Raw genomic sequence first — 16893 nt, forward strand, 5'->3', positions numbered from 1 at the left:
TCATGTTTCTATTTTCTACTGGATTCGGGGGCTGATTTTTTTATTAAAGCATTTACAGAGCCAATCGGACAATATCAGATCCTAAAAATGGCTGCTTCAAACCAAACACTAGCCTTTCCAGTGTCTCTTTGACCAGGGCTTCTTGAGGCTTTTTGGTAGGTCTACTCGTGATAGACATGCCCACCAAATTTTATGTTGCTAAGTACAAGTGGCTTCAGGGGCTGAATTTTTTTTTTTTTACCCCAAACGATACTGAGCCAGACAATATTTGAGACTAAAATGGCCACTTTGAAGTAATACAGCAATCTTGCTGTGTCTTTTCACTCAAGGGTTCTAAAGACTGTTTTGTAGATCTACTCATGATGGACTTGACAACCAAATTTCATGTTTCTATTTGCTACTGGGTTCAGGGGCTGCATTTTTATATAAGCATTACAGAGTCAATCGGACAATATCCAATCCGAAAAATGGCTGCTTCAAACCAAACACTAGTCTTTCCAGTGTCTTTTGACCATGGCTTCTTGAGGCTTTTTTGTAGATCTACTCATGATGGACTTGACGATCAAATTTCATGTTTTTATTTGCATATGCTACTGGGTTCAGGGGCTGCATTTTTTACTGTATTGGCCCGAATATAAGACTGTGTTTTTTTGCATTGAGATAAGATTGAAAAAGAGGGGGTCGTCTAATATTCGCGGTCTAGACGTTATACCCATTCACGACGCTAGATGGCGCCAGATATCATTGAAGCGATGTTCTGTCATGACAGATCTCAGCTACTCTCCCCATTCAAGACGCTAGATGGCGCCAGATATCATTGAAGCAATGTTCTTTTTTTTTTTTTTTTTTTTTTTTTTTTTTAAACCTGTCCTGTTCAGCTGTTTGACACAGAGAATGGAAGTCTAAGTGCCCAGATTCTGAACAGTTTTAATGTTTCACATTGAGAGTCTGACATACTCACATTGTGATCATTCAAAATACCTTTTTATTATGACAAAGCAGCGAACAGGAAGGGATTATGGGGGGACAGAAGAAAAGAAATACAAGAGAAGAAGGAAAAGAAACACATACACAAACAACAACTAGATATACATTGAACATCTAAACTAGTTACTAATATGCTTGAAGCAATGTTCTGTCATGACAGATCTCAGCTACTCTGAAGTTTAACCAGTTTGCATTATTTTATTGCAATGTTTTTCCTTATTCAGATTTGTTTCAAGGCTACAGTTACAGTTAGACTTCACTTTGATGGTTAATGCAGTTATTGCAATTTTGTTGTTTTATCACAATAGATTGGTTTATTTACATTTCAAAAATCAGAAGCCATTCATTTACGAATGTGATTGCACTTTAGTTTACATATTTAAATGTTCAGATATTAAGATTTGAATGAGGCAAAAACACATGCTTTTTCTCTCAAATATATTGTTATAATCATTTGTTTCGGATGTACTGTAATTATTTTCTGTATAAAAATTAATTATTTTCTGTATAAAATTAATTTAGTGTTCAAAAAGTCTTTTTTCAAACTTGAGTCTTGAAAAAGACATCTTATAATCAGGGCCGTTTTATATTCAGGCCAATACGGTATATAAGCATTACACAGCCAATCGGACAAAATCCGATCCTAAAATTGGCTGCTTTAAACCAAATACTAGCCTTTCCAGTGTCTTTTTGACCAGGGCTTTTTGAGGCTTTTTGGTAGGTTTACTCATGATAGACATGCCCACCAAATTTTATGTTGCTAATTCCAAGTGGCTTCAGGGGCTGAATATTTTTTCCCCCCCCAAACGCTACTGAGCCACACAATATTTGAGACTAAAATGGCCACTTTAAAGTAATACAGCAATCTTGCTGTGTCTTTTCACTCAAGGGTTCTTAAGACTGTTTTGTAGATCTGCCCATGATAAACATTTAAAATTCCATGTTGCTAAGTGCAACTGGCCAAGGGGCCTTAATTTTTAAAGGCAGAAAACGGCACTCTATTTTGCCGAAGAATATTAAAGACAAAGAAGCAGAGCCCTACTAAAACATATCAGTCACAGAGACGCGGTGCCATCGCCTGCCAGATGAGATGCGATCATTTTTGGGTGCCCTCGACCTCGACGCCTGGGGCCGGACGTGAAGTGTTGACACGCAAACCCCGCTGTCAGCGCGAGACGCTCCAAATTTGGAAGAATGTTAAAAAAAGGCGGGACGAGGTGTCACATGGGATTTCTGGATCCCGCTCCTCTTTTGTTAAGATGGATGATTGGCTGTGGTGTTGCCGTGCGGTGGTAAATGTAGCAAACGTGTTTACCTGAGAGCGTTGAGGAGGCCGTCCACGCTATTTGGAGGCTGATCTTTGAGCACTTTGATGCAGCCCTTCATCTGTTGAGCAGCAAATATTAGCATTAGCGCAAACGCTATATACTGGGAATATGGCCTCTTGTCGTACTTACGTCGATCTTGGACGACTTGGCGAAGGCGCCGACGGGATGGACGTAATCGTACAGAATGATGACACCGACCATCACCCGCAGGCAGAACGATACGGTGTCTTCGCTGGCGAAGCGGCTACGATATTCCCTGTCAACGCAGTTTTCGTATATGTTGGAATGAGTTTATTACTGGTAGACGTCCAATCTGTTTGGATTCAAACGGATTGGACGTCTATGGCTGTCAGTTGCAGCGAATAAGTTCATTTTGGGGCATTTTCAGGTCAAGAATTTCCCAAATGAATAGGAAGTGACTCAAAATCAACAGGAGGTAACCTGGAAATGCCCTAAAATCAACAGGAAGCGACTTGTCAATGCCCACAAAACACTGGTTGCGAATGCTCTGGTTTCAGTCTCATTGACAGCGCTAGAATCCAATCCAGTCAAAATGAGTTGGATGTCGAGTGCCGTCAATGGTAGCCAAACGATATATCGATTCTTGGTGAGAGCATATTGACAAAGTATCGCGATGCATGAACTTTTTGCTATATTGTTAGACTCCTAATATATTTAAAATACTGAAACAAACTTTGCAGAAAATGTAAGAAGAAAAAAAAAAAAATAAAATAACCACCAAGATAGCTCCATTTTATCAAATCAGATTAGTCAATATAAGTTTATGTCAAACAAAGTCAAAAATTCTAGTTTCCGACATTGATTTTCATATGTTGTCAGGTCATAGACTTCACTATCAGTTGACGGGATACAGGGCTCAGGGGCCGATCCGTAGGGGGCCTATTTTAAAATTCAAATATTTTTAAAACTAAAGCCGCTAGCGACCTAAAACCAAAACAGGCCCCTCCCTGAGGCATATATGAGTCTCCATGAGCAGCAAAATAAAAAAAATTCAAAGTCGTTCCCTAATAAAATCCAAATTAACCTTATATTGCCAAATGTATCACATTTGATACACCTAAAATTTCTTGATTTTGAGACTGATTCACAATTTTGACATTTCTTTCTGGGGAAAAAAAAATGATGGATGCAAGTCAACACATGCATCTGCAGGTTCCATGAGAAAAAAAAACAGGATTTAGCAAGGGTTATAGATATCAGAGCGCTTATTACACATATTCATTTTGACTTTTGTTTTTACAAATTTGAAAAAGAGGTTTCATTAGGACCTTATTTTTCAAATTTTGGGATTCTCTGATAATTGCTTCAAATTCTCAGATTTTACGCTAGATGCACACAAATGACCAAATGAAGAGATAATCAACTATATTTTCAGGATAAATAGCAATATTTGACATGACATGTATAAGTTTTTGCTCAAAATACCAACTTAATATTTTTTTAAATTTAGTACGAGTTTTCAACAGCTAATAAATCACTCAATTTTCATATCAGAGACTTAATACCGTATTGGCCCGAATATAAGACGGCCCTGATTATAAGACGACCCCCTCTTTCCAAGACTCAAGTTTGAAAAAAAGACTTTTTGAACACCAAATTTTTATACAGAAAATAATTACAGTACATCCAAAACAAATGATTATAACAATATATTTGAGAGAAAAAGCGATATTTTGCCTCATTCAAATCTTAATATGTGAACATTTAAATATGTAAACTAAAGTGCAATCACATTCGTAAATGAATGGCTTCTGGTTTTTGAAATGTAAATAAACCAATCTATTGTGATAAAACAAAAAAATTGCAACAACTGCATTAACCATCAAAGTATAACTAACTGTAGTCTCGAAAAAAATCAATAAGGAAAAACATTGCAATAAAATAATGCAAACTGGTTAAACTTCAGAGTAGCTGAGATCTGGCATGACAGAACATCGCTTCAAGGATATCTGGCGCCATCTAGCGTCGTGAATGGGTATAACGTCTAGACCGCGAATATAAGACGACCCCCTCTTTTTCAGTCTTATTTCAATGCAAAAAACACTGTCTTATATTCGGGCCAATACAGAACTAGAGGAAAGCATGCAGAATCATCTTAATTTTACACAAGAAAAGGAATTTTCTATGTACAATCACAAATTATTTAGGTCGAATTCCGCTATTGTGTAGAGATACAAAATATAACATGGCGGCCATCGCAAAATAAAGAGCTTTTTAAGTTGAAAATTCTTATAAATAAATGCTTAAATCGCGAAATTTCTATAGATATGAAAGTAAAACAGTCTAGATTATTGGTTAAAAGCAAAAAACGGGCAGCTATCGTTCATTTTACGTAAATATTTCAATGAAAAGTTACAGTACTGTGTAATCTAACATGGCGGCCGTCACGAAACAAACAGCTTTTTAAGTTGAAAATTCCTGTAAATAAATCATGCAATTTCTATAGATATGAAGGTAAAACAGTCTAGATTCTTGGTTAGAAGTAAAAAACGGGCAGTCATCATTCATTTTACATAAATATTTCAAGCCAAAGTTACATTATTTTTATCCATAGACTTTCTTCACAACATTTCAAGGTGCATGTATGGTGCCATTTAATATAATAATTACCTTGAATCCTTGACCAAATCACTCTTGAGACAATCCTTCCTGCTTTTATGCATTAAAACCTTTGTCCTGTTTCCCTCTAAATCCGGCGTTAGATTGCAGCGTGTGTTTGAGTTTATCACAGTGAAAGCCAACTCAACGTTCTGCCTGGGTCGGCCCCCTAAGGAAAGGCGTGGCACAATGTCTGTGGGAGTTGTCTTGTCAACTGATGGTGGAGTCTATGGTCAGGTTTTGACTCATTTTGAGCTAATGGAGAGGCAGTTTAAGTGACTGCCCCATCTAGAGATAAAGCTAAGAAGTTCAAGAAAATTCAGGCTGAATTTAAGTTTATTGTGCGGGTCGTATTCAAAGATATGCATCTTGCTATTTATGTCATAATTTGCTGCAGGCCAATGAAAACTGGAAGTTTGGACGCCCGTTATTGACGTTACCACCCAATTTCATATTTATAAGCAATTTTGGTGTCAGAGATATTTATCCAGTCTTAGTTCCAAAACAAAATGGTTGATTTTATATTAAATTTCAGTCCTTCGACTTTTTCATGCCTTTTGTTATTGTAGATTTTACCACACAATTTGGAGGTAGGTCATTTTTCTCTTGTCCTAACCTTGGAAATGACCCAAAATCATACTTTCAAACCAAAATGGCTGACTTCCTGTTCAATTTCCTGAACGGATCCCCAGCCTTTTTCACACACCCTGTTATGACGTCCACCCAATTTCACGTTTATGGCTCAAACTTGGGGGTTATATTCCTTAATTCCCCCCCAAATGACAGCTTCAAACCAAACTAGCCAATTTCCTGTTCAATTTCCTGCACATCTCAGATGCTCTCTCGATAGAAACGTCGACCCATTTTCACATTATTTTTTGCTAACTTCCTCAATTTTTTTAAGGCGACTTACGGCGTTTCCAGCATGACTTTGCAGATGCTCGCCATCGTGCTCAGGCAGTCTGTGGTGTTCTCGATAGGCAGGTTTTTGTTCTACAAAACGGAACACAAAGTTAGCGAACACATTTTTTTTTTTTTTTTAACTTTTGGGAAGAATTATCTTTCGCGGCAACTCACCTCCGACACGAACCTTGTCGTGCTATCGCTTAACGTTTTCAGCATGGGCGTGGCGTCGGCGTAGAACAGCGATATCCGATTTGCTAGCTCGTTGTTGACTTCGTTTTCGCCCTCGGCCTGAAACGATTTACAAAATTGGTGCCTATCCACGTCAATAGTAGCCTAAGTTAAATGGTTAAATTCCCACCGGTTGGTTGTTGATTCGCATCCGACTCAGTGTTCTTCTGTAGTAGCTGAAATCATTCTGAATGGCAGGCGTTGTCATCTGCAATCATCGTAACAGAGAGTTATGATAATAACAATAAAATATGCATAGGCAGTCTCGTATTGCCACGTCGCCTTGGGGGAGGACTTAAAAGGAACATTTACACTTCTTGAATTCTTATTTTAAGAAGGCACAGATGTTTTTATGCTTTCATTTTGGCATTTTGGGGCTTCCTGTCAAGCGGAATTTGATTGTTTTCAGCATGGCTGTTAGACAAAATGCAGGTTTTGGGGCTTAAAACTTCAGAAGACGAGAAGAAGAAGAGTGTTGTGATTGGCAGCCCTTTTCATTTTCGTCTCAAGTCTTTTGGACATAAATACCTAGTCGTATTTTAGTCATTTGGAAATGTGTTCATTTTCGTAGAGTTTTAGGCAACGAAAACTTTAGTCGACAATTAAAAATGTTTTCGTCTATAAAATTAAAACGTTTTAGTCCCAAAATAATAAAGGTTTCCAAAAATTTCAAATAAACATTGACAGTCGAGCACATAATTCTTACACGAATACATCTTCGTTATGATTATACACACTCAGCATGAAAACAGTACATTATTTTTACTAGAGAAATTACGATTAGGCTTTGCTGTGGTAGATACAGATCAATCAGGTCGCTTCCTGTTGATTTGGGGACATTTTGGGGACACCTCCAGTTGATATCAGGTCACTTCCTGTTGATCGACTTACTCGGGCTCCAGTTGAATGTCAATGGGCTGTAGTGGTAAGGTTTTGGTCAAAAATCACAACCCACAGTTTTTTCTGCCATTGAAAATGAATGGGAAATTTGGACATACATGGCCGTCAATGGCATGGACGTGCATGGCTGTTAATGGCATCGACTTACTTGAGCGCCAGGTGAATGTCATTGGGCTGTCATGGTAAATGGTCAAAAATCACAAGGACCTATATTTTCCTGCCATTGAAAATGAATGGGAAATTTGGACATACATGGCTATCAATGGCATCCCATTAGAAATGAATGGAACAGTTTTTTGGCGAATTTTGGGGGCAGCGTCGATTTTTGGCAAATTCTATATACAACTTTTATGCCCCTTACCGTTCTTCTTCTGTGTAAATTATGCGATTTGGTCCAAAATTGTAAGACTAAAAAATTTGAAAAATTCTCTGACTCGCGCAATAATTTCGGTCATTGTGATATTTGACCGGTGACAGTCGGTCAAACTGTTTGGGCTATGCAGTGCACCGAAGAAACGCCATTCAAAAAAAGAGAATTTTACTATCTGGGCCCCTTCTAATGAATTAAACCCACCTGGATGCCACGACCTGTATGTAAAAAAAATAGTTGCCCAAGAGTTTAAAACGACGCTCGCCACGCTAAATGCTAATGCTAACGCTACAAGTTACATTTAGTGTGTGTGATGATCACTCATCGAAGACCTATGAAGGCTAAAGCAACATTGAATATTCTCTCTAGCCAAGATTAGAAAACATATCTTTTTGTTTCAAAACAAGCCAATCTGGAGCCCGGAGAGGACACCAGTGAGTGTGTGTGTTGGGCGGGTGGGCACAGCACGCCACATGAGTGACACGACTAAACTGCTACGATGCAGGCTAACTACACATACAATAACATCTGACGGAAACTATGTCGCATTTTCATCTCGTCTCGTCAGACGAAAACTGGCATTTGTCTCGTTAGGTTTTAGTCTCTCAAGACACGTTTTCAGCAGTTTTGGCGACAAAATATTGTTACAGTCATCGCTGATGAAAACAACAACGCCGAAAGGTCTGGCTTCTTTCAAGAATTATTGAAAGAAAATCGTTTTTGCAAGAAAAAAGTTCCAGGGATGCATCTGGGAAATTAAAAAAAGGGGCCAGTTGGCCCCCTTGTGTCTGAAAAGGGGGCCAAATTCTAAAATTGAAGGGGCCCGATTTAACTAGATTGCTGAAATACACAAAACTGATTGAAATCAACCAAAATACATTAATTGGAGCATGATATTTCTAAATTGCAAATGAAAAACCATTATTTGAGTAAAATCTATTTTTCTAATATATCAACAAACAATTTTAATTCAATTTTAATTTAATTGGAATGCACCGAAACAAATGCAAGGTGATTATGGCTAGATTAGAGGTTAGATCTTGCGCCCGAACCGAACCAGACCTGACCCGAATTCACATTCGGGTTGGGTCGGGCTGGGCCGCTGCGCCGGACTAATAAATTATATTTTAAAAAATGGGATAAAACCGAGAGCAGGCTCTCTGCATTGTGCATTTGCTTGTGCACGCACATGAACGCCGTGGCGCCGCCCGCTTTTTCTTCTTCTCCTCCCGCTGTGGCGCTTGCGATTCGTTACGAAAGACACTTTTATTTATGCACACAAAGGCAACACAAATGTGATCCTTTTGAACTTCTCTTCTGTGTGTCTGCAAAACCGCATGTTTTTTTTTTTTTTTTTTTACATTAAACTTTCCCAGCATTATTTCGTTGTGTAAATGCTTTTATAATGATCATAAAAATATGTAGACTATTTAAACATTGAGAAAACTTTTTCTGCCAACTCGAAGAAATGAAAATAAATTGCTGCTGCTGCGTTTTTTTTCACGCGTCACTCCAACAAAAAAACAAAAACAAAAAAAAGATCGGGTTTTTCGGGCTCGGACCTGCAAATTTAGTTACTTGATCGGGGTCGGCCCGGGTCGGGCTTCAATACCAGCAGGCTGTGTCGGGTCGGGCTGGATTTTTTAGGCCCGATCTAACCTCTAGGCTAGATATCAGTAAGGCAAGATGGCAGACGAATTTATTTCTTTAGCTATTTTAACAGAAGTATGTCATGTGGCGCAGATCATGTAGCAATATGCGCCAATCGTAATAGACTTGCGCCGGTGCTGGCGCAGTGGAGTTACAAAGTTGCGCCAGTGGCTGTCAAAATGCGTAAATGGCGCGGCCCAGATGCATCCCTGTTTCATTCACCAAGAGCAGTTCCAATTTAACTCTTTATAGGACTATTTTTGGTAGTAAAAAATTAAAAAACAACAGCTGTCAACCAAATTTTTTTTTATATTTCAAAATTAATTAAATGTTAATAAAAACAAAATTAATTTAAAAAAATGAATGAAAAATGAACCACATTTTGGTTATGGCTAATAGCGTTTGTTTGTTTTTTTTTTTAAAAACGTAATTCATTCATTGCCTTCCATTGACAACAACAGACGTCCAATTCAATTCAAAAGAGGACAGGATTGGACGTCTAACGCAGTCATTGTCGGCCGACGAGTCGACTGCACCCACCCGCTTGCGTCCATCCTTTCAATAACCCCTACCCACCCGCCAAGGCTTATCTCCAGCTAATTACGCTTACAGGAACGAGCCCGTCGCATTCTAATCCCACTTCAATGGAGCGCCGGGCAGACGCTCAAAGTGGGTCAAAAGCCGGCGACGGGTGGACCCGGCACGCCACTTAGCACCCCCTACCTTCCCAGGGACGCTAATTGGGATGCGGTGCGCGCGGCTAGCCCGAGGGGTGTCAAGTGCCGCTTCAGAGGCTGTCGAAACGCATCTTGCTAACGTTTGACGGACGCGTCTATGCGCCGTATTTACGGACTAAATAGACGTCAGCTGTAGAAGCTCCATCCGGCTTATTAGCCATTTCAACTATCGGCGGCAGAGCGCTAAGCGGGATTGAAATTCAATGCTAATCATGTCTTTTAAAGCGGCGCTCTGCGATAAATCCGTTAGTATGTGTGGAGAGTAGAGGAAGGAAGGAAGCGGGATTCTTACTTTGAGCTCGTCAAAGCGCAGTGTGAAGTGCAGGATCTCGGCAAACTGCTTGGCGAGCGCCTGCTCTCGCTCCAGATGCTGCGTGGGGTCTTTGTAGGTCTCGCTGGTCAGCGCGCCCAGCAGGCTGTGAAGCGCCGCTTCTGAATTTGGAGCAAAATTTGGGCTTTGATGAATGAAAAATTATACTAAAGTTGCTTTAACCGTCAGTAGCCATGTTTACATGCTGACTTTTATTCATACCGATTCAAATCATTCCGAATGGAAATTTCAGATCAGCTGTTTACATGTCACTTCATCTATTCCGATCCGGCGTTTACATGTGTCTGCCTTTATTCCGAAAGGACGTTTGACAACTGCCGTCTGACATGCGCAGATTAATCAAAACAAAGCGTCACGTTGCAAAACATGGAGATCGATCGTCAGAGTGCTGCTGTTTTGCTCTTTTGCCTTGTAGTAGCCGGTTTTCAGCGTTTTCCACTGGTTTCTAATCTGGTCAATGCTCCGGTCTATTCCGGCTTCGTGTAACCTCTCGTGAACTTTTTTAAATAGTTCACGCCCGTCTAAGCGAGCAATTATATTCAATTCTTTTAAAGTTTGAATTAAATACAAACTTTCCGCCGGCCTCCAATTAGGTGCGCTGTGCTTGGAAGCCATGTTGCAAGTGACGTTACTTACGTCACCAAGTGACGTCACCACGTCAGTACGGAGCATGTGCAGAAAGAACGCAACCAGACACCATTCCGCTTCCCTGTTTACATGATATAATTTTACTTCTAATCGGTTTGGGAAAAGGAATATTCCACCCCTGTGAAACGGAATGAAATTCCATTCGGTTTGGGCCTTTTCATTCCGAATGAGGTGTTTATATGGAACACATTTATTCGGTTTGAAGATCTAAACCGATTGTAATTGGAATATTTGGCTCCATGTAAACGTGGCTAGTGACTGCATGTGTTTTCTTTTTTAGATACATGTACTTGAGACATTTTTGTGGGTCTTGTTGTGGTAAACATAACAACCTGATATTATGTTGCTAAGTGGAACTGGATTTAAGGGCTGAATTTTCTTTTGAAGGTCTTAGAAATGACCAAAATGACATGAAATAGCTGCTTAAACCCCAAATAACAAAAAAAATCTCACATAGGGTTCTGAGACTTTTTGTTGGAGTCATACCTTCAAAATTTCATGTTGATATGTGCAACTGGCTTTAGAAGCCAAATTATTTTTTAAGGCAAATTGCCAGAATGACCCGAAAACAGCCATTTCAACCCAAATGGTAAGAGTTTCTATATTTTTAGGGCATATATTCTTGACTTCTTTTGTGAGTCTACTCATGATTAGCGGTGTGCCAATACATTGATTATTAGATTACTCAAGATTCGACTCAATTAAGATTCATAAATGTTCAACAACGATGATTTTCCCTAATAACTTAATAACAGCCGCTGCTAGCGGAACAAAATTCAAGACAAAATTCTGCCGCCCGGACACCTTAAGGGACGCACAAGGTGAGGATGGCTGCAGCGGAGGTTACTGAGCGAGAGATTTACTCCTGTACAAAAGACAAATTTGTGTATGAAACAGGCAAGAACCAGGCGGTCGCGCTTTGGGACCTCTTCTGTGCGCAAGCTATTTTTTAGAGTGAGAGAGTTCGCTGCTCCTTGCCTTTCAGTTGTCCAGCAATAGGTTCAAGTGTTATTTGAAAAATGGGTCTAGTGTGTTGTTAAACCCCGTGTGCGTCAAAAAGAGGTGAATATAGGAAGCCTCATGTACTGTTTAATCTTTATTGTTGTGTTGTTTTTCAGATGTTACTAGTTAGCATCGAGCGCTATGCTATTAAGCAAATTCGCTAACGTGTATTTCCATGTCCATTTGTGCGTTGTTTGGTGGTGTACAAAAGTTACTCCATACGCAGAACGTGTAAAACCAGGATTAAGTACAGCGGTACCACTACAAACATGCGAAATACTTCAGAAATCTGTGAAAACAAAGTATATTGGTTAAAAAAAAAGAAGTCTTATTTCTAAATGCACTTTATGTTTGTTTCCAGGAAATGTGGAATTCATTCCACCAGAGTAGGCATGTGCCGGTATGAGATTTTGACGGTACGATAACCGTGAGCAAAAATACCGCGGTTTTTTCCGGGATTTTTTTATTTTTCTGAAAATATTTGCAAATTGGAACATGAATATTATGTTAAAATAAATAAATAAACAAAAAAATATTTTAAATAAAATTAAAATAAATAGAACTTATAGACTACCCACAGCCACAGCTCAGGTTGCTCAAGATTGTAGCAAGAACTAAATTAATTGCAATAAAAAAGTAAAAACACTTTTAAATAAAATTGAAAAATATTCACTATACTCTTTTTTTGTTTTTTGTTTTTTTTGGAGCAGGCAAAAGCTCAAGTGAAGTTTCGCCATTTTCAGCCACTGTGTCAACTCTAGTCTATATGTCATGCCTCTGTGTTAAAAAGACGCAGAATTCATAAGTTAATAAGTTAAAAATGGATAAGTTAGTTAAAATGTGAATGTTGTTGTGTAAAGGTTTCATCTAAAAACACTGGGAGTGAGACGTCACCTTTTCCAGCGAGCGTACATTTGTGCTTAGGGCAAGATCATCTGTCGCACTTAGCGATCTTTGATGTTATCCCTTCATTCAAGCTTGTTTCTCAGTGGCCGTGAGATTTATAACCTCGATGAAGTTGCTCTCCCAGCTAAGGCTAGGCTAACATTCATCTTTGTAAGTTTTGAGTTAATTTATATTTTGAATTTGAAAGGAAAATGTGTGTTTTGTTTTTGGCGAACTTTTTCATGGATAACTTTCTCACATTCTGTTGTCTTTGTGCTAATGAAGCTACTCACACGTGTAAAATACTATTGTACAACGTTTTAAAACTGTATATTTCAGTTACCATGATTTGAGACCTCCATAAATTCAAGAAAAGTACGCCTTTTGTTTGGAGTGTTTCTTTTTTGGTGTTTAGCAGAATAGCGTCACTGACACACACACATCAACAAGCGGAGAGGGAGGGGTGAGCGCTGCCGCTCCAAGATACTTCTGGCTGCATTTTTGAGACTTGTAAAATAGCGAATACCGTACTACGGTATGACGGAAAATTTTAGTGGTTTTGAAACCGTGACGTTTTCATACCACGGTAAACCTTGAAACCGGTAACTGGCACATGCCTACACCAGAGTAAATTGTGTTGCATTGTCGAGAGAAATAAGTACCGTCTTTGAAACAGCAAGTGTTTTTGCACATTCTTGTGGAAAAAAAGTAGCTTAAGGTCAGCTTTGTGTAATATAGGCATGTTTACATTGTTCCTGCTCGATCATTAGGTGATTGGAAATAAAACGTAATGGACATAAATTTGTTTGGCTGCTTTAATTAATGAATACTGGTAAATATACCTTGCTAAAAAGTATGAAGTAGCCACAAAGTAAAAAATAAATAAATAGGGGGGAAAGAAGCATCGAAAATCGTGATTAGGGCTGCAGCTATCGATTATTTTAGTAGTTGATTAATCTATAAACCATTAGTTCGAATAATCGAGTAATCGGATAAGGAACATGAAAAATTAAATTACCTGAGCTGAGCCTCAAACGGTATAAAAAAAATAAATAAATGAGGATCTATGTACAACAAAAGAACAATCGGCTAACTTACATCGCAAATTCCGCTAGTTTAAATGTTATAAATGCTCTTAACAAATGGTTCAGACACACATTTTCCCATAAAAATAGACTAAATATACCTATAAACTAAATTACGAATGCGTTAAAAAAAAACATAAGCTCAAACAAAATTTAGCTTATGTTAGTCTTAACAGGGAGCACCTGCATTCAGACATGTGAATTGAGACATACTAGAAGGGAGTGTATCCATCCAAATCAATAAAACTAAATGCAAACACTTTCAAAATAAACCATTACAACGTCACTTTAAATAAACCAATACTCGAAGCAGCAAAATTTAATTCCAAAATCTTTTTCTAATCGAATACACGAGTTAATCGATTAATCGTTGCAGCACTAATCGTGATCATCGTTAATACCATGAAGATCGTTCAATAATCGAATCGTAGCACCCTGAATCGTAATCGACTCGAATCGTGGGGTGGCTTAGATGGCACACCCCTACTCATGGTAAGACATGCCTATAAACCACGCAACATGTAGACAAATCTGGTGCAGAAATACAAACAAAGAAATGAAAGCGCCCAGCCCACAATGTAGCGTTAATAGAGCAGCGGTGATGCCCAAACTGCCCAAGGCCCAGTGCCAGTTAGGGAGGCGCAGTTGGGAGGTGGGGGTGAGGGTTCCCCCTACTCAGATGCAGATGAGACATGAGACTAATTATCTCAATGACACAAAGTAAAGGGGGGGAGGCAGGATGGAGGAAACCTTCAAGCGGGTTTACACTCATTGTTTGGACAAGAATTAAATCCATAGCCTTTATCTGTGAATAGCACCACCACTGAATAAACTCAAATCGCTAACTTTACAGTATTACAAAACATTCCGTAAATACTTTTCAAGCCTAGAAGGCAATTTTATTTATAGACTCAGACGCTACTTGAAATGCAGTCTCCGGAGATAATGACATAACACAGAGCAGACTGCGTGGGACCGCACCAGCCCATACTGTACAATTGTTCTATCTACATACATCGATGTGGACCTAACCCAGAAAAGAAACAGACTCAGACAGCCGTCTGCTCCACATAATGTAAAAAGGAGCTTCGGGGAGGCAGCCGGCGAGCCGCGACGACGTTTGTCGCCAGCTAATGATTCCCATCTGCTTCAGACGGCGTTTACAATGAGGCGACGATGGACAAAGTTGGAGACGAAACGCAACATCGAGACGGAGTAAAGCAAGGCGATATACAGTATATTAGGGAAAAAACTGGTACCTTAATTTTCGCACTATAAGGCGCACCTGACTGTAAGCCGCCACCCACCAAATGTGACACGAAAACGGCATTTGTTCAAAGACAAGCCGCACCGGACTATAAGCCGCTGCTTTCCTCACTGTATTCTGGGATGTTTACACCAAAGGATATTAACCGGTACACTTTTTTGACAGCGGCATTATACGACTGTTATAAAACCAAATGAACCACCATGAAGCTTTGAAGCAATTGGCTTCAAAGCTTCATTGCTTCAAGAAGCTTCATTTGACCATAACTGTTCCCTTGGAGGAGACAGTCAACCTCTCCTGCCACCTGCAGTCAACACTGTTGTTGTCCAACAAGCCTCCTAGCATGCATTGCAGCGCTAAAGATGTAAATAACAATCAAATTTCGTGTTCTGTGCTAATTATTTACTCAGTTACTGTTGGAGTCATTTCATTAATTGCTAGTTATGGTATTTGGTAACACTTTATTTGACAGTGGCGCCTTGAGACTGTCAATACATAACCATAATTATGACATGACACTGTCACGAGCATTAATGAATGCTTATAACAGATGTCATTTCAGTGTCATCCAGCAAATTATCTCAGTTTTGAATGGATGTAAAAGATCCGAGCTGGACATAAATGAGTTAGTCACATAATTTGCTGGATGACACTTAATGACACCTGACTTAAGCATTCATTCATGTCATAATTATGTTAGTCTTATGACACCGCTGTCAAATAAAGTGTTACCAAATACAATAACAAGCAATTAATGAAACAACTGGAACAGTAACTGAAGAAATAATTAGCACAGAACATGAATTTTTATTGTTATTTACACCTGTAGCACTGCAATGCAACAAATAAACCGCACTGGAATATAAACTGCAGGATTCAAAATGAAGGAAAAAAGCGGCTTACAGCCCGAAGATTATGGTAAATATTGAGCAGCTAAAATCTCTCAGCAATACCTTAGAACAGCCTCTAGGTGTCACTGAATTTTAAAAGCAAACAACTAATATGGGTCATCAATAATAATAATAATAATAATAATAATAAATATTTTCAGATTTAGGGGTACAAAAAGGGTTAATTCAGATTTACGTGGAAATTCGTGTTATGTTGCTAGCATAGGAACGGAACTTGTTCGTAACCCTGGGACTACATGTAGCCGTATTCAACAAAGGAGACGGCGACAGACACAAGATCTATTTGAACCGAGATGACTTTTTGGCTTTTATTTTGGCATTTTAGGGGTTTCTGTCAAGCGGAATTTGATTGTTTTTAGCATTACAGTTGGACAAAATGCAGTTTCGGCGGGTCAAAACTGGTAAAAGGAATGAAAATAGCTGAAAAAAAAACATAACGTCTCCACTTTGATGTTATGCTTGCTTAATACAGTCCTAAAAGTTACTAATAGATCGTTCAATATCTTTTGAAAATATAAAAAAAAATACATGTGCTAGCAATGCTAACCTGGATACTTTTCTGTTGATGTGTTCCACATTTGTAACAGGCCGGTTTAATGTGAACTCAAAATGAAGTGTGGGGTGGAAAAGCTGATGTTCAATTTTCCTTCAACAAATAATTTAAAAAAATACTATATAATCTTTTCTGTACTACCCATCACTGAAATTGAGTCACTCTAGGTTAACAAGAAATCATCAAAAAATGCCATTGACGGTGCTAGACGTCTAATCCATTCGAACTGGGAGGCGCTGCCTTCCCTCCCAGTTCAAATGTCTAAGTCTACTAGCAATAAACTCATTTTAACTGTTTTAATTTCATTTTTAAAAGACGCACAATTGGACGTCTGCAAGTGATAAGTTCTGAATTTGATATGAAAACTCATTGACGTAATGTTCTCTCAATGATATCATCGCTAGCGCTTGGTTAGCCTATTAGCACTGGGGGTGCTCGAGAGGCCACGGCGCGCCCCGGAGCCTAAAGGCGGCAAAGAGGTGACCT

The 16893-nt window shown here is 39.0% G+C and overlaps 1 protein-coding gene across 4 annotated transcripts in view; it reads right to left on the bottom strand.

Annotated features, from left to right (window-relative positions):
• The window catches only part of fam49bb (family with sequence similarity 49 member Bb), a 75166-nt gene that overhangs the window by 21884 nt on the left and 36389 nt on the right, over positions 1–16893 (bottom strand). For all 4 annotated transcript variants that reach the window (XM_057824125.1, XM_057824126.1, XM_057824128.1 and 1 more), the window contains 6 exons: positions 10018–10157; positions 6199–6276; positions 6012–6128; positions 5848–5927; positions 2445–2571; positions 2303–2373 (listed from right to left, as the gene is read on the bottom strand). In XM_057824125.1, the coding sequence (XP_057680108.1) occupies positions 2303–2373; positions 2445–2571; positions 5848–5927; positions 6012–6128; positions 6199–6276; positions 10018–10157 (613 nt within the window). The remainder of the gene's footprint in view (positions 1–2302; positions 2374–2444; positions 2572–5847; positions 5928–6011; positions 6129–6198; positions 6277–10017; positions 10158–16893) is intronic.

This window comes from Corythoichthys intestinalis, chromosome 20, assembly GCF_030265065.1.
Source record: "Corythoichthys intestinalis isolate RoL2023-P3 chromosome 20, ASM3026506v1, whole genome shotgun sequence".
Lineage (NCBI taxonomy): Eukaryota > Metazoa > Chordata > Actinopteri > Syngnathiformes > Syngnathidae > Corythoichthys > Corythoichthys intestinalis.